The sequence below is a fragment of the Lonchura striata genome, chromosome 2 (genome assembly GCF_050655825.1).
Source record: "Lonchura striata isolate lonStrDom1 chromosome 2, ASM5065582v1, whole genome shotgun sequence".
NCBI lineage: Eukaryota > Metazoa > Chordata > Aves > Passeriformes > Estrildidae > Lonchura > Lonchura striata.
The window spans coordinates 85,184,798-85,208,219 of record NC_140704.1 but is presented as its reverse complement, the minus strand read 5'-3'; the positions used below and the strand labels follow the sequence as shown (position 1 = coordinate 85,208,219).

At 37.6% G+C, this 23,422-nt stretch overlaps 1 protein-coding gene across 8 annotated transcripts in view; it reads right to left on the bottom strand.

Annotated features, from left to right (window-relative positions):
• CTNND2 (catenin delta 2) overlaps window positions 1-23,422 on the bottom strand; it is a 644,065-nt gene that overhangs the window by 82,860 nt on the left and 537,783 nt on the right. For all 8 annotated transcript variants that reach the window (XM_085573606.1, XM_031503967.3, XM_031503965.3 and 5 more), the window contains 3 exons: window positions 17,227-17,344; window positions 13,992-14,177; window positions 3,983-4,156 (listed from right to left, as the gene is read on the bottom strand). In XM_085573606.1, coding sequence (XP_085429732.1) covers window positions 3,983-4,156; window positions 13,992-14,177; window positions 17,227-17,344 — 478 coding nt within the window. The remainder of the gene's footprint in view (window positions 1-3,982; window positions 4,157-13,991; window positions 14,178-17,226; window positions 17,345-23,422) is intronic.

Below are 23,422 nucleotides of genomic sequence, written 5' to 3'. Positions count from 1 at the left end.
CATTAAAATAAAACATATATATATATATGAGGTTGCAGAAAGAACTTCTGGTTTGAAGAGTTATAGTGGGAGAGAATATTAATAAGCAGGCAAGTGTCTTCAGAATAGAACTGAGAGAGTCAGAAAGTCACCTTTTTTCTTATTCTACATTTTTGCACAAATTTAGTTAAACACAAATTAAGTGGCAAAACAAAATAACAGAGCTCCCAGTGAAAGTTAATACCTAATGGGAAATAAAGAGTTTGCACTGCTTCCAAAGGCATGTCTCAAACCTTATTTGTTCAGGGAAAACTCCAGCTAAGATTGATGAGGAAAGTGTTACCCTAGTTTTATTATTTCATATTTCTAAGCAGCTTTAATATTCAAGTTTGCATCAAGTATAATTACAAAAAGCCTATTTGGAAAAACAAAATCAGAGAGTGCCAGTGAGAGGAAGCAAAGCCTAACCTAACGGCCAGGCTTTTCACATGTTGCTCCTTCTGCCTGCAGGATGTTTAGGATATCATGAGACTACCATGGTTATAATCTGATGAGTTAAAATGCTTTGGGAAGCAATGACATCTCTAAAACAGCAACTCTTCCAGTCCCATGTAGCAGCTGAACTCAGCAGAAGGTGGTAGATGGGTGCAGATCCAGGGCTGACAAACTGCCCCATTGCTGTGCTTGGAGTGTGCATTACTGGCAGGCACCAACCCTGTCAGGAGGTGTCACAGGGGTCACAGGTCATTGTGCAGGGCAGCAGCTGGACCTTAGGCAATGTGACATCCTGGCAGTGATGTGGAAAATCTTAATTTGTCCAGTCTTTCCAAAAGTCTTATGTATTGGCTGTCTCCACAGATATTATTCCAGAAGGGCCAATCCTGTTTTTCATAGATGCATCAAGTAAGCACATGAACAAAAAAGATGTATCTGTGGAGATAATTTTCCATGACAGAGATGGTTCTTTTCCTTCAGATTCCAACACCAGTGTCCTCCTTAAGTGATGACATCCTGATGCAGAACAGTGAGATGAACAAATGTCCATGTTTATTTGAAATAGTCTCTTCCAAAATGAGTTCTGCTTTGTATATAAGCTGTCAATCTTTTTCAAAACCAGAATATACACCACAATCAAGATACACAGTCATAGATTATGCCAGGTTAAATTTTCACATCAAAAATATTCTTCCTCCTACATCAAAATCAGTACCCTGTTTTATTGATAAACCTTCATTTGGATCTTTTAATGTGTTTGGCACCAAGAGACTCCTTTTCTGTTTTTTTACAGACTGTGCTTGGTGTAATAATAATTGCACTGACCAAATATTTTGTTAGTCATTAAAAAAAACTCCCAAGTTTTACTCTGCAGATGGGTAATATATATCAAGACTTTAGTCCTAAGCATTTCATTTTGACATAGAAAAATCGTCTGTAAATATCAGTATGTCCCACTTTTTTCTTTTATGTTAGTACTTATTAGGCTTTAGAAGGAATCCCTGCAACTGAAGCAGTGCTAAAATTGTCCTACAGATGATGTTTCACCATGTGCATGTGTTGATTTTATGTGTATGTATCCCTGAGAAACTATACTCCTTGAAATAATGAAAACTTTCAGCCTTTCTGAGCTATTAATTCTTAAAGCTACATACATACTGCGTTCTTTTTGTGCCTGAAATGCTCCAAAGCAGTCTAGGGGATTTAGACACATATTGTCTGTTAATTCTAGTGGTAGACATTTATCTAAATCCCCTACATAACTTTTTATTTTTTAAAAATTACTCAGGCTTCCTTTTATCTGCTCACTTTCCCTCTGTAATAGCACTGGCTAAGCACTGCCTGTGTTAAAAATATTCCCTATTGGCCACCCAAGAGGATTAGACAGCTTTGTACCAGAGGAACTAAAAGGGTGAAACAGCTAGGAAAGAATTGTCCAAGTGTATCAATTGCATTGATTTTTTTTCCAAAGAGACTGTATCTTCAGTAGTGTGTAAGCACACTTGGTAGGCTGGGTGCTTTATAGAGTCTGTGATTCTTCTGGCATTAAAATAATGCTAATTGGAAAAAGTCCACATCTGCTATTGCTATTAATATTAATAGCAACATCGTTGTTTATCTTTAAACAGTTTACTCTTCTTTCAGTCCATCATAAAGTTCTTCCTGAAAGAATTCAAGTAAAAAAAAATTTCCATTCTGTATACAATTACCATTTGTTGAAGGAACAAAAAAATTAAAATCTCCCTTAGGAATAACCTTTTCTTTTATTTCAGTCATTTTATATCTGGACTGCAGCAGCGGAAAGGAGAGGTCAAAAGGTGGAAACATCAATGCTTATGTAATCCCCAAAGAGGATTACTCCACTCACAAAAATGGCTAGTATGACATGTGAAATTAAGGATATTCATTCTGTCTGCACATCCCTTGTAATAGAATTGGTGAATCTTTAGAAAAATAGAGCAATATGAGAACAACACAGCTTTTCCTGTGGTATCAGCACAGATAGTATTAAAGTCCAAAACCAGTTTTTCTAAGCCAGCATTCATCAAAGAGCTCTGCAGAACCTCCCTTCCTCTCACTGTACACTTCTGCCAACTAAAGGATGACAGGTATACAGATTTATTAGAAATGGGAGAAGGGACACCATTTGGATTTTAGCACTTCTATTAGTAGTGGCAAACGTGCATGCATTGTTTTCTCATTTGGACCAGGGCTACACCCATTCCCACATGGATAGACCACATTTATTGCATTTTGCTGCCAGGATTACACCATCTGAAGCACTCTACAACATGAAAATAATAAAACCATAATGATTTTCAGGCACAGTGCTTACACAGGATAAAAATCACTGAACAGCTACTTTATTAAATCATTTTACATGCCACTGAATGTAACAGTCAATGACATATTATACGTCTGGTGGAACACCATTATAAAAAAACCCCAAAAACAAAATATGCCTTGGAAAAGCTAGCGAGTGTGACAAACCAACTTCCAATAAAACTTTATGTGGAAAAGAAAGCAATTTCTTAGTGTCAGTACTAATATTTCAACATGAATGCCTAATTAAATTGGTATTTACATATCACATATGAATGCCCAACTACTTAAAACCCAACAGGATACCTTCTGAGACATAACTTTGATCAGTGCATTTCCCTGTACATGACTGCTTTCACTGTAAATGAGAAAAATTCCTGCTGAGAGTTAATTTAAAAGCAATGCATTATAGTTACACCATAGGATTACACAGTTAGTACTTTCACCCAATTAAACCAGTTTACCATCAGGAAAGTTGCCCTAATAAGTAAACAAAGTTCAATGTTGAATTTTACCGATCTGTTCTAAATCTGAAAGCATTTTCTTAAATTTTCTACTTGACATACTGCAAGTAATACATAAAAGAAAAATGGTGCTTTTGAATATAATTGAAAAATAAGATTAGCTGTAGAGTGTCTTGATTGCACATTACCTTACTCATTGTATATAATTAATCATATTATGAATGTATTTTAACAATGCCTAATTTTAAAAAAAAACTATATGCAAAGATTACTTGTGTTGGTGTCACATCATTTATATCTTGCTCTGCCGTGCCCTGCCTTCTCCTAACGTACAGAATGTCAACCAGTTTCTGCAGTGACAAAACAAAATGGTTTCATTTGATTGCCACTGGTGGCATCTTTGGCTCATTTTTCATGGCACTGTCGCCCAGGTTCATAAAAAACTGCTTCTCCTCATTCTCCATATTTGGATATTGGTTTTCAGTAGCAATTTTTCATACTTGACTTGGCTGATGTGATCTTTGCTGTTGTATGCTGACATTTGCTATGATATGACTACTTAGGATTTGAAATACTGTCTTAGACTTGACTTCAGATAGTTCTATGAGAACAGAAAGTTATTCAACTACCAGAAGCAATTAGATACATTTATATCACCAACCTGCTGTCAGCTGTAGGGTGGTTTCAGAACTGAAGAGGAAATATTGGGTTAATATTCCTACCTTCCAACTCCCAGCAGCCAAGTTCTGCAGTGCCCCCGCTGCCCCCTCCAGCGTGTCTGGATTTGAGCACTCAGAAAGAAGTGTGAGGTAGGGTTTGACTATTGAAGGGTGCCACAGCATCTGGATTCCTTTGGGTGGTTCTGCACAGTCTGGGAGAGGTCCTACGCCATCCCACTGTTGGAAAGCACAAATCAGATTGTCAGCAAGGAATAGTGAAATAATTTGAGAATTGCCTCAGTTGAAACTATAACATCTGTGAAGGCATCTGCCCATAAGCAGATGCTCTCAATTTTTTGCACATCATGTGATTGTTCATGGAGGAACCAAATTTCCTACTCGGCATTCCATACAAATGAGCTGTAAGATTGGCAGAAATAACACTGTTTTAGCTAGGTGAAATAACAAAACACTTTTCACTATTTGTGAAAAGTATGCATGTATGTATTATTTTTTGTGTGGGAACAGAAGCCCAGTGAATGTTAAGAGGCAAATCTAGAACTTGCATGGGGAACAGAGATTTTCTTTTCACATCTTTCTCAGTTCTCCACATTCTCTCTCTTCCCATGAGAAGAAAAACAACAGAGAATGCCACTATGGAAAATGAAATCATTCAAGGCCATAAGCCCTCCATCCCATGAAAGGTACAAGTGTGATAAGTCTTCCTCAAAGGCACGACTTCTGGCTTCTCACAATGAGAGTGCAGGAGGTATTCAGCCGGCCAGCTGTGTCGTCTGAGACTCCAATGCAATTGGTAGAACCAGCCCTCACAAAACACACTGTTCCTCTCATCACATACAGGTTTTTGCCATGAAAAACAACACAAGTCTGATATTGAAGATGTGAAATATTTAAACCTGAACAACTGGCAAGTTATTGCACAAAACCCACTCTTACCAGAAATAACTACTTTATTTCAGGAGGATAGGGATTCTCCTTTCCAGTGGAGCACACAACAATTGCACCTATGTATGAAATATCTCAAAGGAAAAGAAACAGACTTTCTTTTTTACTTTTAAACAAAAGTAGAATGTGGAATGCACTTTCACTAAAATTTTAAATGGAAATCTACTTGTGTATTTATTGCATATTTTGTTTTGTTCAGATAAAGAGATTTCAATAATTCATGGCACTAGTGCAACTGTTAGGAAGAAGCCTTAACTTTTTAATAAAATATCTTTTCTAACACTTCTGACATGTCCATATTGTGTAACAGAATAAAAAGTAAACCTTTTAGTCCCTTGGGTGAGGGGCTACTTTGTCCATATAAACAAAAAATCTCTACCATAACATTAAATGTCTACTAAACTGATAGTGTACGTCAAATTAACTCTTGGTTCAAATCTGCAACAGTTAATTTAACTAGTTATGTGTGTACAATAATACTTGCACTGAGAAAGACCTAGAACCTCTTGTTTTCAGAAAGTATCAACCATAATTTTATTTACACTAACTGTAAAAATAAAATATATATATTTTAAGGGACAATCAATCAAGTCTTTCCTAATAACAACTAACTGAATTTCAACAAGTTTTTGTGTGATTAATACCTTTAGGAATTCTTTTCTACATTAAATCAGAACAAACACCAAAGTGGAAAGCTAGAGGAACCATTTCATACACATGAGCAGTTATCAGAAAGAAGCTCAGATGTGAAACTCACTACACTGGACAAATGTTATCAGTTTAAAAGAACTGGCATGGCAATGCCCAGTGATCGTTGAGAAAGTAGAGGAAAAATGCCTTTTGGAGAAACAATGCCTTCAAATGACACTATTATGGGGCTGTGTCTTTGAAATTTTTAATGCATTTCTGCCGTTAAACCAATAGATTGTTTTCAGTGCATGTGACTCAGTTCTTCTTTTTCCGCCTTATAAATCACCACCCTTGCTAGAAATGAGTTCTTTTCAGCTCATAAAAATTACATTAAAGTCTGCTTCTTATTTTAACTCTCAGAATTCAATCATTCACACTGTCAGACTTTTTTTGAAAACAAATGAGAGACATATCTTACAGATAAAATCTGACTTCACACCAAGTTTAGGTTTTGCACCTTAGTAAGTTCACTAACGAATGACTTGTGATGTCCAAGGGCACCAGTTCAAGTCTTCACTAGTCTCATTCCAACTTGTACCAATTATACATTATGCAAGTAAAGAGTGTTTGCACAGGGTGTGTTATTTCAAGGACAAAGCACATGAAACACATCAAATGTATCAGATCTACCCATATGAGGGGGTATGATTTTTTTTAATGTACAGCTATTTACCCTCATATGATCCCAAGGAGTACTGAAAATCAGCCAAGTAGACATAAGTAGAGCTCTATATAAATGTTCATGCTGTGCTGGTATATATAAAGCACTAGAAATTATCTAGCAGATAAATTAATATTTAATGTTGTTTTGCCATTCTGCCCAGTAATGAGAAAACATAAAAAAAAAAAAAAAAACCAAAAAAAACCCAAAACTGAGACAAATGACTGCATTTCCTTGCCCTTCTTGCAACTCACTTTCAGCATGATTGCATTAATTTATCATCAACTGTGAGTAAAAAACCTTTTTCCCAAGATGCTGTGATGCCTCAGAGTCCATGCAATAATGATGAAAATCTTTGGTACCACACATACATGTGCAGTGAAAGCACAGGAAATTCATTGACCCTGGAAAATGTCCTGAAGTGTTTGTCACATGTGGTCTATGTGCCCAGAGCAGCAGAGTGGCTGCAAAGGAGGGTGTCACTGTTCACCATACGGTGCTGGTTTTGGCTGGGGTAATTACCTTCACAGTAGTTGGTATGGGGTCATGTTTTGAATTGGTGCTGGAAACAGCACTGAGAACCCAGGGATGTTTTAGTCACAGCTGAGTAACACTGACAAAGCCTTTTCTGCACCTCATCCCACCCCATGAGTGAGGAGAATGGGGATGCACAGAGCTGGGAGGCAATACAGTCAGGACAGCTGACTCCAGCTGACCAAGGGGACATTCCATACCACATGGTGTCATACTCAGAATATAAAGCTATGGGGAAGAAGAAGGAAGGGAAGACATTTGGAGGGATGGGGCTTGTTTACCGAAATAATTGTTATATATCATGGAGCTCTGCTTTCCTGGGGATGGCTGAAGATGGGTAGTGTTCTTGCCTGCCCATGGGAAGCCGTGAATGAATTCCTTTCTTTGCTTTGCTTGCATGTGGGGCTTTTACTTTCCTCATTAAACTGCTTTTACCTCAACACATGCATCTCCTCGCTTTCACTCTTCTTTGCCCCCGCCCCACTGAGTGAAGGCTGTTTGGTTTGGTTGCTGACTGGGGTTAAACCGCAACATCTGCTGAGTCTGTGGCAGCCTCTTCACTGCAGGGCTTAGTGGCTTCTGGTATCTTTTGTGTAGCTGAGACCAGTGCCTGAACCTGTACAGCCCAACTGCTGCAGGGCATGCAGAAGTGAGACAGGAAAGCAAAGAAGCTATTACAAAGGAGATTTGCCTGATCTTCATTCATTTATTTTGTACTTCATAAACATCAATCGCCTGAGCAAAAAAAAAAAAAAAAAAAAACACAACAAAAAACCCCACAAAAAAACCAAACCAAACCAAACCAAACCAAAACCTCCCCAAAAAAACCAAAAAAAAAACCCCACCAAAAAAAATTTCCCCAAGCGGTATTAGAGTCAATATCTAAAATAGTGGTTTAAGCATGGCAGAAGTTGCTTTGCAGTTTGCATTGCTAAATATTAATGAGCTGAGGCAGCATCCTCACCCAGTAAACACCTCCACCCAGTAAATGATTGGAAGAGTTACTGTACTGTTGCAGCCCATCAGGAATGATCACGAAGGTCTATTTGAAACAGAGTGAGGCTGCAGTAGTAGCCTCTGAAAAAGAGGACAACATGCAATTACTCTTCCTAGCTTATACGAAAAAAAGAAAAAAAAGTAATAAATACATATTCCTTCCAGGCTTCCCTCCTTCAGCTGAAATTACCCACATATATTGTGGTTGAAGCTGACAAACTGCTTGTTACGTGGGTGAGATTCAAATCTCTCATTTCCCGAGACTGGTGCAAAAAAAGGATTAAAGTCAAGAAAAATAAAGCCAAATACTAAGATCTTTTAAGAATAACAGACAGATAGTAAGAGTACCCTAATAAAATTTCAAAATTTTCATAATTGTAAAAAACTTTGATAGGAGAAAAATATCACTCATCAAGATGCTTTCCTGTGCTGCACAATAGATTATCTACCACCACCTTTCTCATTTTAATGAAAGTAAATCCATATTTATTGTGCAATTCTACTAAATATGTGGGAAGGCTTCGACTCAGAGAAGTATACTCTGCAGATTTTGGTATTTATACTAAGAACCTCAAATTGGTGGGGTTTGCTTTTAAATAGGTATCACATGACAACAGGTTTTCCTCTGATAACAAAAAACCAGCATTTTATTTTAATCTATTACATATGAAAACTTCCTTTACCCCAGTCTGTACGAAGTATCACTACTAAAATATCCAGGAAAAAATTAAAACAAGCCCCAGCAATGTCTAAAACCATCTAGACCTCTCTCCAATGATCCTAGACATTTGGGAAAGCCTGGTAATACTGTAGCTATGCTCCTTGAAGCAGCAGTGACAAAATTCATATGAGTAATTACATGGTGCTTACTAAAACCATTTCTGAAATGCCAAAGACTTTTAAATTAACATGTCCCCTCAGAAGATCCTGATATCTCATCCTGCATGTCTCAGTAGCTGTGGCAATCTCTGCCAGCTCTCCCTAGACATGCCAGTCCAATAACCTCTTTTGGACACCTTCGTCCAAGAGGTGAATTGGCCAATACTGTCAAGAGTAGAAATCAGAAATTCAGCAACAAAAATCACCCAAGTCAGAGAGCTTAATTTCAGAATCCATGCAGCCGACACTAAGCAGGCAAGAATACCACTGTTTACATCAAGTCGAACTGCAGTTTAGATATTCAGGCCTAAATAAAGATGGTGAATATAAAAGCAGGTGTTAACTGACATAGAGACTACAGGAGCATGGTGGGAGAGAGCAGACCTCATTGCATAAATAATGGTACCTCTCCCAGTTTGATGCAACAACATTTATAATTACAGGAAAAGTGTTTGAAATGCTTTCCAAATATTTCAATGTATTGAATCATTATAGTTAATCTCAGATATTAATAAATCTAAACTGTACTTTACATTGTACATTACACTCTTAAAATAAGTCCTTTATTGAACTTCTGTTGTCAATGCCTTTATTCTACTTTTTAATATTATCCTTAATATTACCTAAGAAAAAAATATTAATTCAATTTGTACATTTCCTCTTTGCTTAAAAACAGACCCTTCCCAAATGAAGGGGGATGGAGTTAAAACTGCATGCCCTTCTCCTCTCCACAGAAGGCTGAAGCTAATTGGCTTTGCAGTATGTTCCACAAATGGACAAATACAAATTGTATTTAATAATCCTGCAGTTTTGACTTTGAAAACAAATTGGCTGTACATGACACTGAGAGGCTCACAGAGTATCTGGGAAGATGCAGTGTTGGCAAACAAGAAAGGAGAAATGGTTTTCAAAATGCTCTGTAAGGAATTGCTCAAGACAGTTGATTCTTGCTACTCAGTATTTGACATAATCACCTGGTGCAAGACAAGGAAGCAACAAGTGGAAATAATATTATTTCTGAGCAAGAATATATTGGTAACACATCCTTTCATCCCTAATTACAGTTCACATTATTGGTTAAACCCAGGACTTGCCACCAATGCTCTGTTTCTGTGCTTATTAGCTTGGTATGGCTTGGTAGAAGATGAACATAATTGGTAAAACACTGGGCTCACCACATGAAAAGACGTATCTGGTGGGTTTATTTATTTTTTATGCTTTTTGAAATATTATTGCCTTAAACCTTCTATTTCACATAGATAGAAGAATTTATAGGCCATTTAGCAAGCATGCTAAAGAGGTGTGCCAGTCAATTCTTAATTATATATAACTTGAAATGTTGCTCTTATACACCTTAAGGCTTCTGACAGAAGGCGAAAAAGAAGGTCAGGCTCATTTCAGAAGTGTCACTTCCAATCAAAAAACAGACTTTGGGCTAGATTCTGGTTTGACAAGAATGATCACAAAAGGGGAACTTGAGATGAGCATGAAGCCAAGAAGTCAACCTGTTTCTCTTAGAGAAGAAAGGAAAATAAATGAAATTGCACCACATGTATACATAATGGGCCATAAGGATTAATAACAACTACCTGGAGTTTTTTTTTTTTTTTTACTGAAGTTGCACCACACACCTGATTTGCCCTAACTGCTTTTTGTCATCATCCTAATTTCTCATACAAGTCAAAGTATAAACCTGTAAGCAGTGCGCATGCCAGCTGCATGAACAGCATTTCCAACAGTGGGAGAATCTGTTTCCATTTGAAGAGTGGCACAATACATGGCAGAAAGGTTGATGTCTACAAGGTCCTAGTCAGAGATGAAGGGGAGTGAGGCTGGAGAGCTTACTGGGGTGAGGGTTCAGTACCAGCTGATCACAGGTAAGCAGCAGAGAAAAACTAACAAAACAGCAAAGAATTACGGTCCTAGAGGTTTGAGACAGAAGCCAAGTGAGTTTCACTTATTTTTTCTGAGGCCTTAACAGAAGTTTTGCTTTCTGTGTTTCCAACCAGTGCTGTACCTATATTTTACCACAAACCTTCAGAAGGTTTGGGCCTCTTCTAACATTTAACTTGTGCGACAAAGCAGATGCCTCAAGAACCTCTCTCAGCTCTGGCAAAACGATTGTGTGTTCTTTTAATACCACCCACCTTTATTCCAAAATGTGAAGAACACTTGTTTCCTGTGATCCTAAGGGAACTCCTTAAGTAAAGCAATTTGAAAGGTGCCATTACACCTATGATCTGAACAAAGACACATCTCCTACTTGATTCCAAGATGCACAGAAGGTGCCATTATAGACAACTGATAGACAACTGATGTCATTAATAAAAAATAAATTCCAGTTGGTTCTTGAAAGGCCTTTGAAAGAAGCCACATTTTATACTATCACTCAACCCTGTTTTTTCTTTCAAGTAATTTACATGTGACTATACCTGAAACATTACTTAGAAAAATTGGGATACTCCCTAAATCATAAAATAAAGAAATTAACTTGTACTTTCACTGTAGGAAAATCCATGAGAAAGTGACTTTAATATCAAGCTTCTCCTGTTTTATGGCTTAAGAAACAAACTCCCCTGATCTGTAAGGATTTTTTTAAATACAGAAAACTGCATCTTCATCCAATCTTTGTTTAAAATTATACATCTGTTTTTCTTTTGCAACTACGATAGTTTTGCTACTTTTTTAGTAACACTTTTATCCAAAAATTAAAGACTACCTCATAAATGCACAAATAGAGTTTAAGAAAATACACACAATAATGAAGAAACTAAGTTACAGCAATAGGGTAATAGGAAAATTTCAAAATTACATTCACTAAAATCTGAACCATTTACCCCCACACTGTTTTGTACATTTTATATTCTGAGAAGGAGTGAAACAGCAATTTTGTTTACCCAAAAATCCCACAGGCTGCCAAAAAAAGGGAAAAAAATCCTATACCCTGAATACATATCTTCTGGAGACGTAAAATGTAGCAACCATAGACTGGATATGACTCCTCTGTACTGAGGTGTTACAACTGACAGAGATGTGCCTGTGCCCTGGGCTTTGCCTGAAAAGACAAAACTCTCAAGTATTAAAGGAACCACAAAGACAAAGAAGCAGAAGGAACATGTCTTTTTACACAATTGGACAATTATGTCCATACTGGACAAGCACCTCTGAACACACTTCTGTACAAATGGACAGAAAAGTAACATTTACCCTTATCACAGTTTGAGTTATTTTATGCTACTAATCTAAATGTGGTTACATAAAAAAATGTTGCTTTTCTTTTCCATTTTTAAGGGTAAGTTGGGAGAGCTGTTTCTGGCACAGTGGATCTTGCTGCTATTGTTTTTAGTGGCACTCCAGTTAATTTGATAATATATTAACTTGATAATATACTTCAAATAATTTGAAATGTTCAACCACAGTTGAGGATTATGGGGTGAAAATAACCTGCAGAAGGCTCGCAAGGCCCCTTTAAAATTCCTGAACTGAATAATATCCACATGTGAGACCCTGAATATGGCAAGATGAAGTAGCATGTCTGGATTTAAAGGAAATTAGATGAAATAAGAAAACACAATTAGAAAAATGTTTCTAATACTTGTAATACAAAGCAGTCCTGTGTACAACAGAATCAGTTCTGGAAAGAGTAAATTTATGTCCTTGACACAGAAAAGCCTAGTGATCATAAACCCGAAAATATGTGTGTAGTTTTATTACTCTTTGGATTTAAAAGATTATATGAAAGTCTTCCATGAGGCCAACACTAACAGTTCTGAGGAGACTTTTACCATGCAACATACCAATAACAAACACTCATTGAAACAGACAAAAAATATCTAAGAGCAGGCAAAAGCATGCACATTGTAAAGGTGATCGGCCAAAAGAGCTCAGCTCTTTGGTCTGGAGGAGCAAAAAAAGTTCTTAAGGGAACCCTTGCAGTACAGAGAGACCCTATGGGAATACTGAAGGAGTCAACAGTACAGAGTTAAAAGTATGACTCTCTGATCCAAAAGTCACAGAAGAAATAGAAGAGGAAGACTTAAAAAAGCCTTTAGATAGTGTGTGCATGTGTTAGTAAACAGAGCATCAAAGAGCAAGCCAAGTTGCAGTGTGATGCATGCATACACCAGACACCCTATTTTTTGCTCCTGCCCTTTGAATAACTGAAAGCACAGTGTGTGAGAATTGTTAATTCAGTAACAGGGATGATGACTACTTCATGGGGTAAAATTAGTTTGCTTCAACACTTCTAATCTCACTGTAGCCTAACACAAGAATCCCAACAAAAGGCTGTAACAAATTCAAGTTATCTGATGGTAGGGTGTTTAACCACAACAGTAAGTGAAATAGAAGTCTTACTAGTAATGAGTGCTGCATTTTTTCAGTATCCAATTTTTAGCTTAGTAATGTTGCTATAACTTTCTACATTAACACAATTTGGCTTTAGGAACTCAGGAATATTTTCAGTACTGGTTGACATAATTTATTCCCCTGTGCACTTAATTGCTTACTCAAAAATATTTTCTTTGAGCAATCTACAACAGAAATAAACTACAATGCAAAAAAAGTGAGTAAGTGTTGGAAGAGGTGGAAAACTACTGCTGCCAGCACAGGTTGTCTGAAAAAGCCCATAAATCAGTAGCCATTCTTATTGCTATTTGCTGTGTGTACAGATACAACAGTGTCTTTCTCTGTAATATAATTTTCAGTATTCTCCAAATTATAAGTTCTTAATGGAATAAAAAAGGAGAAAAATACACTCTAAAAATCAACCCACCCAAAATTATAACCTGTCAAACAACTTGAGGAAGCAATCAAGACTTTGGTTTTCAATTTTTCTTTGGCAACAACATTAAATATATCAAAATACGAATGTTTTTTTAACATTTACTTGTATTACTTGATTCAGTCCTGTACAGCTTTCTCTCAACAGTACAAGACTAACTTTGAAGCAAATGAGTGTATATATACAAGCCTGATGTTTGTTTGCATTAAAGCCTTTTTACAAACTCGTGGTTCTGTGGAAGTACAGTCTAAAGTATATGCAGATTACACTTTTCATTAGAAATGGTCTCCTTTCAAAGAGCATTTTACAGTATTTATGGCATTCATAGTGTACCCATCACTACAGTTTCCAGGTGCACCACATAATGTACAATTTCTCAAGCAAACATATTTTATTACTCCAGAGTCATATTCTACTTTAAGCTCTCAGCTAACTAACAAGGACAACAGTTTTGTATATTATGCGTCATGCATTTAATTTCTAATACAGTGCATTAATTATTTATATTTTAAATTATGGCCACTTCAACTACTCACAACACAGCTGCAAATAACTTTCATTACCTGATCTTGTGATTTCTTTTTCTTCTTTTTCTTTCCCCAGCACCCTGAACTCTCTGCATCTTTTCCATTGGCATCACCACAGAGTAATCCATCAAGTTCATCTGTTCCCATCTGCTGTCCCTGAGATGTTTCTGCAGCTAGCCTGTATGAGAGGTTCCTCAAAATGCACACACAGTTTTCAACGGTCTGAAAAATATGTCAAAAAGAAAAATACAGAAAACAAAACCAGAAAAGTATTAAAATTCTCCCCTTGCTCACTCTGAATACAAAGCAGAAGGAATATAATCTATCTTTGCATGTGCATTTTCTCAGCACACTTCTTATGTGAACATTTCTGAGTGCTCCCCAGTTAATCACAGGTTAAGAGATTCAGAAATGTTTATGGTAACAAATCAGTAGTCTTCTTGACAATACTTTTTGGTGAGTTTTTTTATTGTTCTGAATTCCACACTTGAGCCCCATGTGAAACAGATGTCAAGGTAAAAAGTGATCAAGAGAACCTGAACACTCCAAATGTCAGGAAACTCCCACTTCAGTGAACAGAAAATGCTACAAACAAAAAATGGCCATAGATCCCGGGTTTTGTCCTTTTGAAACCAGAAATAACCTTTTTTTCTGGCAAAAAATCTATGTAAATTGCCATAAAATTGGGATCTGAGCTCCATTTCACAAGTACTTGTGGCATAAATAGATGATGTTTCTCCAGTCCCAGAAGTAGAACTAGAAATCTGTCGTGCAGCTTTTACTGCTTCTAGCCAGGCTGCAGACAGATACCTTGTGTGCAGCCTTTCCCTTTCATCCATTTATCCTCCTAATAGGTTGAGCCTTCTGTAGAAGATGCAAGCAGGAATCCATAAATGGATGAGACCCAGGGGAGGAAAATTCACTTGTAATTCAACCCAATTTCTCCAAGTCTAAAAGAAGTTCAGTTTAGACGTGAAACTTACTCATTTAATTGGTTCAATTTGGTTTGACTATCCCTAATAAGAAGGATATGAGCTTAATTTTCTGCACACAAGGAAAGCATGGTTAAAAAATCCATTCTCTATCTATTTTTATTTATTTCAACTGTTCCTAATGCTCTATGGAGATAAAAAGCAATAGCCACTACATCTCAGCTCTTTTGCTCCATTAACCTAGAATGAAATGACTGTGAGGCTTTCAGCTCTACCATATTCTGCCATATTCACCAGTGAGGCAAACAGATGGGGCTTGGTTTACTTTCACATATGGAATGAGCTTCTGCCAGGTATGCACTCAGCACACATTTTTTGTGATGACACAAAGCTCCAGAGGCGACATCGCATTCAGATTCATCTATACAGGAAAATTTATACATCTGTTTTTTAACATAGATGAAATGTCACAATTTTGCAATACACTTGTACTAATTTGAAATTTCTGCCAAATATATAAACACATCTAGAAATATGTATGTGCGTGTGTCTGTGTCTAGAAAGTGTTCTCAGTGCACCTTTCATAGCTGAAAGCTTTGCAAACATTACAGTGACCAGAATTATTCTTCAAAATTTGCTGCCTCTTTGTTTTTTTTTTTTATCATGAATTTTATTCACTTTTGGTATAGTATGCTGAAGTTGAAGCTTTGCATTTGTTGATTAGAATACTAAACGCTAATTTTCCTTTTAAGAAATCATAGTTTTTGCATTTAAAATGATCATTTTGTGGAAAACATAAGCTGAGCCGTCATGAGGACAATGCTACCTTAAACTAAAAACTGATAAGCAAACTTCCAAGGCTCAAATTCAATCAACATGTTCTCTATTAAGGTGAACTCCTACAAGCCAAGAAAGCTGGTTCTAACCACACAGCTGGACAAACTTCACTCCTCCTTGACTTTCAAGGATCCTTGAATTCCTTATTCTATTCTATGTTTCATCATGAGGGGGCTAAGTATAAGCTCACTAGTTTTTCTACTCTAGCTACTTTTAAGCTATTCTGAAGCTAATGAAGTTAAAAACACCCCTGTGTTTGGGGGCTGCTCTGCAGGAAGTGGGGTAGTGGGGGCTGGCAACAGCCAAGTTTCCCCCAAACCTTGCTGTCAGGCATTGTGCCTGCCTTGTGGGTTGGTATCCTTTTAGCATCCCTCTACTAAACTTCTATTAATGGAAATTTGGTTACAGGGTAATGGGCTGTGAGATTTTTTTGGGTGTTTTGACGATTTTTTTTTTCCTTTACTTAAAAAAAAAAACAAAGCCATGCTGTTAGCCAAGCACCTCATGCTATGAACGTCTCTTAATTCCCCTCTCTGTCCCCAGAATTCACAGGCAAATTTCACCCATTTGAGTCAGATGGTAACCAAAGACTCCTGGAGATTATTCCTCTCAAATCTATAAACCCATGGGGATCCACAGACAACTCTGTGAAGAATTATTTGGAAATACAAGCCCAGTGAGCTTTGAAACCTTGCTGCATAAAAGGCTGCTCTCCTGAAATTCCTAGGGGTTTGCAAATGGACCAAGGTTGCCCTAGAGCAGCAACTGTAATTAATTTAGCACCATATACTGAAAGCAAAAGAAACTGTCCCTTTTCTTCTTCTCTGGAATACTTTAATGCATTACAAATCTTCAATTTGTAAATGCTTGGAGTCTTTATAATTAGGGAGTGCCTTTCACCTCTGGAGAAGCTTGTTCATATCCTAGCATTTTAAAAGAAGCAAAGTTGACATAATGAGGCATCTTAACACAGTTGTTATTGAAAGCATTCATTGATCCTCTTCAAAGAAGAAGTAACGTTGGTTTTACTGCAAAACTGCCTATTAACTGCCCAATAATTCTTTAGCTTGTTTGCCATCTCAGCCTATCTCACTCTCATTAGCTCTCATACTGGATACTAAGAATCAATTTGAAGGTAAAACTGGCAAAGCAATGTAAGGAACTTTACATGGAATATGATGTATTCGCTCTTCTCAAACCAGTATCACATTTTTTCCTCCAATAATTTAATGGAGAGGATGACATGCCTACCTGTGCACAATACACAGGTACAAATACAATGCTTAGCACACTAAAATAATAAAATATTTTTTTTCTACTGAGCACTTCTGCAAAGCTCAGCAGAAAAAAAAAAAAAAAGGGAAAAAATGGGCTATATTATGCTTTGCTAAGACATTCCTCACAATGCATTAAAAAAAGAATATAATGAAAAATTGCCTATTTATAGTCCCCATGTACCCTGAATACCTGTATTTCCTGCTGAAAAGACAAAGACGACAAACCTTACTATCAATTTCACTGCTCCCCAGAGCAGACTGGATCACGTACAGCAATGCATCTGTCAGGCCATCACACTCCCTCATTCTTCTGCGGGCCTCCTCTCCAGCAGAGCTGACATTCCTGCAAGGCAACAGCAAGGGTCACTATCTCCATGGCTCCCTGCCCACTGCCCACCTGAAACCTTCTCACAGACAGATAAAATGTTTTCTTTCTTCCTCTCATCACTTCAGAGCTGTGAATAATGGAGACAGCTGTGAATGAGCTCAGGAAATGTAACACAGAGGGGAACAAATGGAAGACATCAGCTGCTCCACAGGATGGGGCTGAGTGGCCAAGCAGCATGCGCCCACCTGCATAGGGAGACTCATGGCCCACTAAAATTTGGAGAAGGGCTGATAATTGCTTTCCTGCCTGCCTGCCTCTTTCCCTCCCCTCTTTCCCTCCTTTTTAAAATATGCATATCCACATATAAACCAGGATTTAAAGAGTCTAGATGTTTTGCCAAATACATCTCCTAGGAATTGAAGATCCCAGTAGTTAGGGTTCTTAACTTGAGAGAAAATATTATCAGAGCATAATATAAAACACCTGCTGTTCCTTGCTTCTCATTTTACAGGAGTGTTTCCTTTTCTCTTTCATTTTGAGAGAACATTAATGCCTCAATCTTCTCTTTACGTAGTTCATTTTACATTGCAAAACTTAAGGCCTCAGATTATTATAATAATATTGTAATTCTTGTGTTCCTTAGATGGGCCCATATGGCCTTCTGAACACATTTATACAAATCCAATTAAAACAAAATTCACTGCATAACATATTGTGACATAAAGTTTAAAGTACTGATACACAAAGAAACAAATATGTATGAATAAGCATTTACAAACAGAATCTATATTTTTCTCCCAGAGAAAAACTGCATGCAAATTTGCATAGCAAGTTTGATTTGGAAATGGGTGAATTAGCAATCTCAAGAAGGGGTAAAACTTTTCAGAGTCTCCTTCAGTAGGGGAAGATAAGCCTTTGCTGATGTGGCTTGTTTGTAGCTCTTCTCTCCCCAGTACTAAAGTTTATACAAGGAAAGAACATAACAAGCACACACACCAGACCTGCGTATTCAATGCTAATGTGTGGAAATGGAAGGGAGGACATTGGCCCTTGAATTTGGGAAGAAGGTAAGGCACCTTCTATCTTTTATACCATTTTCAATGACCTCTGCATTAGAAGTGGAAAAACCACAGGAATCTTGGGAAGGGGGAAAGAATTTCAGATGGAGGAAGATGAGAGGACTTAGGGCTACATTTCCTGTCGATTCTTTTTCTGCTCTATCTACTTCATCCTGTTCTGTCTCCTGAGAATCTAAAAAAACCCACCATTTTCATTGCCTCAAAGCAACAAGGAGTCTTATAACTGGACAATCCCCCAGCCCTTCCAGTGCAGGTTCCTAATTTACTCTGCCCCCTAAACATATCATATATGATTTACCATCTAGACTTGCATCCCCACACAGTCCTAATTTGGCTGCTCTCCCACACACAAACTGGCCCAATTAATTCAATACTGCTCCCTTCACCCCAGCAGACAGCTTGACAGAAAACATATAGCCCTGGAGCACTAGAATGAATTATTGTATCTCTCTAGCAAACAAATTCACTCTCCTTGAAACCCCTCATTTTTTTGCCACATTACACATCAGAAGCCTGCCCTTCATAACAGCTTGCAAGTTTTGTGTTGTCTGGTTCCTCTGGTCCTTAAACTCCAATGCCTCCTCCTCTCTCTCTGCTGCTGTAAGATCAGCAGGTAAGGGGTTTTCCTCCACTTCAGAGGGAAACTTTCTTCTGTAATCTAGGAAGTAGGGTCTGGACAACATCAATTGGAAAATCTCTCTCCCTTTGAAGTGATGGAAACTTCTGACTTACCTTTGTGTGGCAGAAATAAGAAGGTAAAAATATAGAGTATGTTTTTCCCCAAACAGTGCCTGTGCCCTATATTTGCAGGGCTGGGGACTCCACCTAAAGTAGAACAAACCACCCCCTTTTAAAGGCAAAAGCTCTACTGATATTCCAAAAGGGAAGCACATGTAGGAAAACCAGAATCATGGACTCATGGAAAAGCTCATTGTGGGGTATATAGTGAGGACAAGAAGATTATTTGACTTCTTTCTGAAATTTCATTCTGTTACCCTCTAGGCAGATAAAGTCAGCAGTAGGTAGATAAATATAGATTGAGAGAGGGTATTGAGGCACTGGTGCAGGTTACCCAAAGAAGTTGCAGATGTCCCATTCCTGGCTAGTGCTCAAGGCCAGGCTGGATGGGGGCTTTGAGCAATCTGGTCTAGTGGAAGATGTTGCTGTCCATAGTAAGGTGTTAAAATTCAATAGTTTCTTAGATGCCTTCCAACCCAACCATTTTAGGATCCTATGACTCTATGATGAAGTAAGAAAGCCCTACAAGAGCAACTGCACAAATTTTAATAGAAGGATGCTGAGGAAGAGTTCTCAGCACAGCTTTGCACCTTTCTTTGCACCACTACAAAAAAACCAAAAACAAACAAACAAACAAACAAACAAACAAACCCCAAACAAACAGACAAAAAAAACCCTGAAATATTCCTGAATCCTTTTAAACAGAGATAGCTCTTCAAGTCTGTACTAGAATAATGTGTCCAGGCACTTTTATATACTGAGTGCAAGCTTTCAAAATAGACTGATTTAGACACCAGTAGAAAGACATACAGTCTCCCTGATCTTCTTACTGAGGTGATTTTTCCTTCTCTCTATCACAGCCAACTGCACATCACCTTGACTGTCCAAAGCCTGCAGAGACTGTCAGCCTCTCAGCTCCTCTCCAAGTTCACCAGAAACTCCTCCTCACCAAGACAGCAATGTAGACAACCTTATAGTCCCTGAGCTGTGAACTATCTGCCTCATTCATTTCCAGCAAACAAAGAATATGAGGCCTTTGCACAAAGCAATACAGACACACCAGGGGCACATCTTGCACAGACAATGCATTTCCTGGCTCTGTATGGAGGAGCTGTCAAGTTGGGTTCTTCTTTTTATCATCCTTTCTCATTATGCTCCAATTGCTCCTGTAATCAAGAGATGGATATTTTTAATTCCCATGACTGCCTTTCCTTTTCTTACAAAAGTCAATGTTTTCTTTCTGCACTGACTCGTAGCTACTACAGCCCTCACCAAGATATGGTGCATTTATTTACACGGGAAATAGCTGAAAAACAAGACAAATCTAAAACTTGCATCAGCGTTTTGGCATAAAAAAATCAGTTGATTACTTCACACTAAGTACATCCCAATATCTAGCTAGTCTCATGTCACCTCTACTGAAGTAATCACTGTTAATCATTCACAGATCATTCACAGAGGGTCTTTAATATCACCATGGTCAGGCTATATAGTTCTGCAAAAGAGAAACAAGTTCCAGATTAAATGAGTGGTCAAAGAAAACACGTTGTCATCTTAATTTTACTTCTCATCATTAACTTGGACATGCTGTAGCTGTCAATGTGACAAGAAATAACACATGATTTGTCATTTCTAATTTACAGGTCACTGGGAAGATGTTAAATTGGAACATTAGTAGTATCTACTGATAGTAAGATGTCCCACTAAGTCAGTGCATATTTTTCCACTGTCATTTCTCAAACAGGTGAAATTTTTGTTTTCTGGATGTGTTACAGGATGTGGAGATACGATGCACAAGTTTTCAGGGAAAAAATACTTCTCCATTCTAAATGCAGCCCAGCTTGATCACTCTGTATATTTTAATTCTTTGTGTCAACTCTACTCATGGTATATGTAAGCCATAAACTGTCATTTTGAATCTAACAGGGCAAGGAGTCCTTCAGCCTGCCATAAACCAGTAAAATTAATTTCAAATAGAATCCAGTCACACAGGAATACCAAGAATACAGAGGTGTGAAGAATAACTCTCAGTTTAGTTAGAAGTTCCTGGTTAGACCTCTAAAACCCAGTTAATGTAAACATCTTTTTCTCATGACAGGAACACTAGGAACAGATAGTCAGAGCAAGAGCTCAAACCCATGGCTCATCAAACTGCTTTTCTGAGTAAATGGCAGATTGACTTTGCTAATTACCTAGGAGTGGAATTAAAATAATCCAGCTTCAGCTTCATGGGAAAATGTGCCAACTATCATATAATCACCTGAAAACTATTATCAGGCATGATCCTCCATACCTAGGGCATGTCAATTCAAGGCTCTAGGAATATGAAGGGTGTGTTATAAGGATTGCACTGTGCAGAACACACCTGACTCCTGTCAGTTGTCACTTGTTATTAGTTATTAAATTTAATATTTTTTGATTTTTTTGATTTTGATTTTGATTTATTTATTCAATGCAATTGTCAGGCTTTGAGGTAGGGGAAGATGGGTGTTGCCAAGCAATTTCTTTCTGGTTTAGGGTCATTTTCTATACACTCATACAAACAGTGGCAGGTTCAGAGCAATGTCCTTATGATTCTAGGATAACTAAAATCATCTGCCTTATACAGGGGACAGACATGGATTTCTATGGAAAGATCATCCAGAAGGCAAGCCACCTCTGTCTGGATATGAGAATATTTAGCAAGTTGTTGACACTACTCCCAGTGGCAGTTTTATCCATCTCAAAGACAGAATTAAAGCATCTGCACCTGCCCTCCCTAAGCATGCTCGGGTCTCGCCAAGTAGTATGACCTTCCCTGTAGCAGCTACCAGTCTGCAGATTGCAGATCTCATTGCAGTCATGCCAGATAATGGCTGAAAAAAATAATCTGCACTTAGGAAAGGTGAAATTGAGACAGGTATTCCTCAAAGCCCCATGATAAAAAGAGAAAGTATGTTTAATATCTAGTATATGTAATATTTTTGCGATGGACTGATATAAGAAAGAACAGACACAGGAAGGATAATATCCTAAATTAGCTGGAAAGCACAAGTTACCTTCAGCGTGAAACTTCAGGGGCCTTCCAAGTATATAATTATTCCAAGAAGTTTTGTGTAAGAGGGACTAATCATAAAAGCCTCAATCTTTTTCATCTTTCTACATGTTGTAATAGTCACTATAAAAAGATTTTTCACAGCAAAGGGGAAAGGTTTACATAAATCAAGAACTACACCAACACCATTAAAATTATAGCAACTGTTATTATGTTTACCTGAGGATACCTAGCAAGGGAAAAGCCCTCAGAATACTGAATTACAACTGGCACACTAGATAATTTTCTTTAAATTAAAAACCCAAACAAACAATACCCCACCCTGAAACTGACCTCCTCTAGATGTGCTCTTTTATATGCTGCCTCTTTCTATTTCTGTCTGATTGAGCATTTCTGTTTCAGGGACCAAGCCTTGTCTCTGGGGCAAGCTCCCCAGTCCCATCAGATGGTGCCCTGGTGATGATCCTCTGAGCTGGCCTGCCATGTAACACATGATCCCCTAAGAGCTATTGCTTTTTCTGCACACTCCCAGCTATTTCTGTCAGCATTCAGGCTCTTTGCTGCAAGGGTCTATTACAGTGACACAGACAGCAAAATGAAGCAATTAACACCATGCATATATCCATCAAGTGTGCCTAGTGTTGTCAGCAGACCTGTGGGACCGTACAATTTGAGGGACTTTTTATAGTGGAGTAGACCTCAAGTCACATTGGCTTATCTGTAAGTACTCTGTGCAGCCTTTAGACATAAAATAAATAGGTTGGCTGCAGTAGTTCTGCTTACTACTCTAACTTTTACACAAATTCTGATTATTTATCATTTGTACAGTAAGAGTTTTAAAAATCATCTCTTATTGCTGATAAGACTAGCTATTTCTCAGACAAAATAGAAATTTAAACAAGGCAGTGAGACAAAACCTAAGAAAACACAAGATGATTCATTCTTCATTATTAAGAGTTTTTAAGTGTTAGGTTTTCAGTGATTATAAAATCAGCTTATAGTTTGAAAGTAAAAAATAAATTAAAATAGATTTTTCAGTCACTGCCACAGATATCCCTTTAATTTTTCCTGATTTGAATGACAGGTCAGTGCAGTATCAACAAAATCAGTAAGATTTCTTTTTGCTAAGTATTCTTAGCCCCACTTAAAGATTTCTTTATCTATAAACGGCTGTCAGAATTTAGCAATCCTGCATGTGGACTAAGTATAACATAGGTTTTGGAGCAAACTGTCTTGTATTAA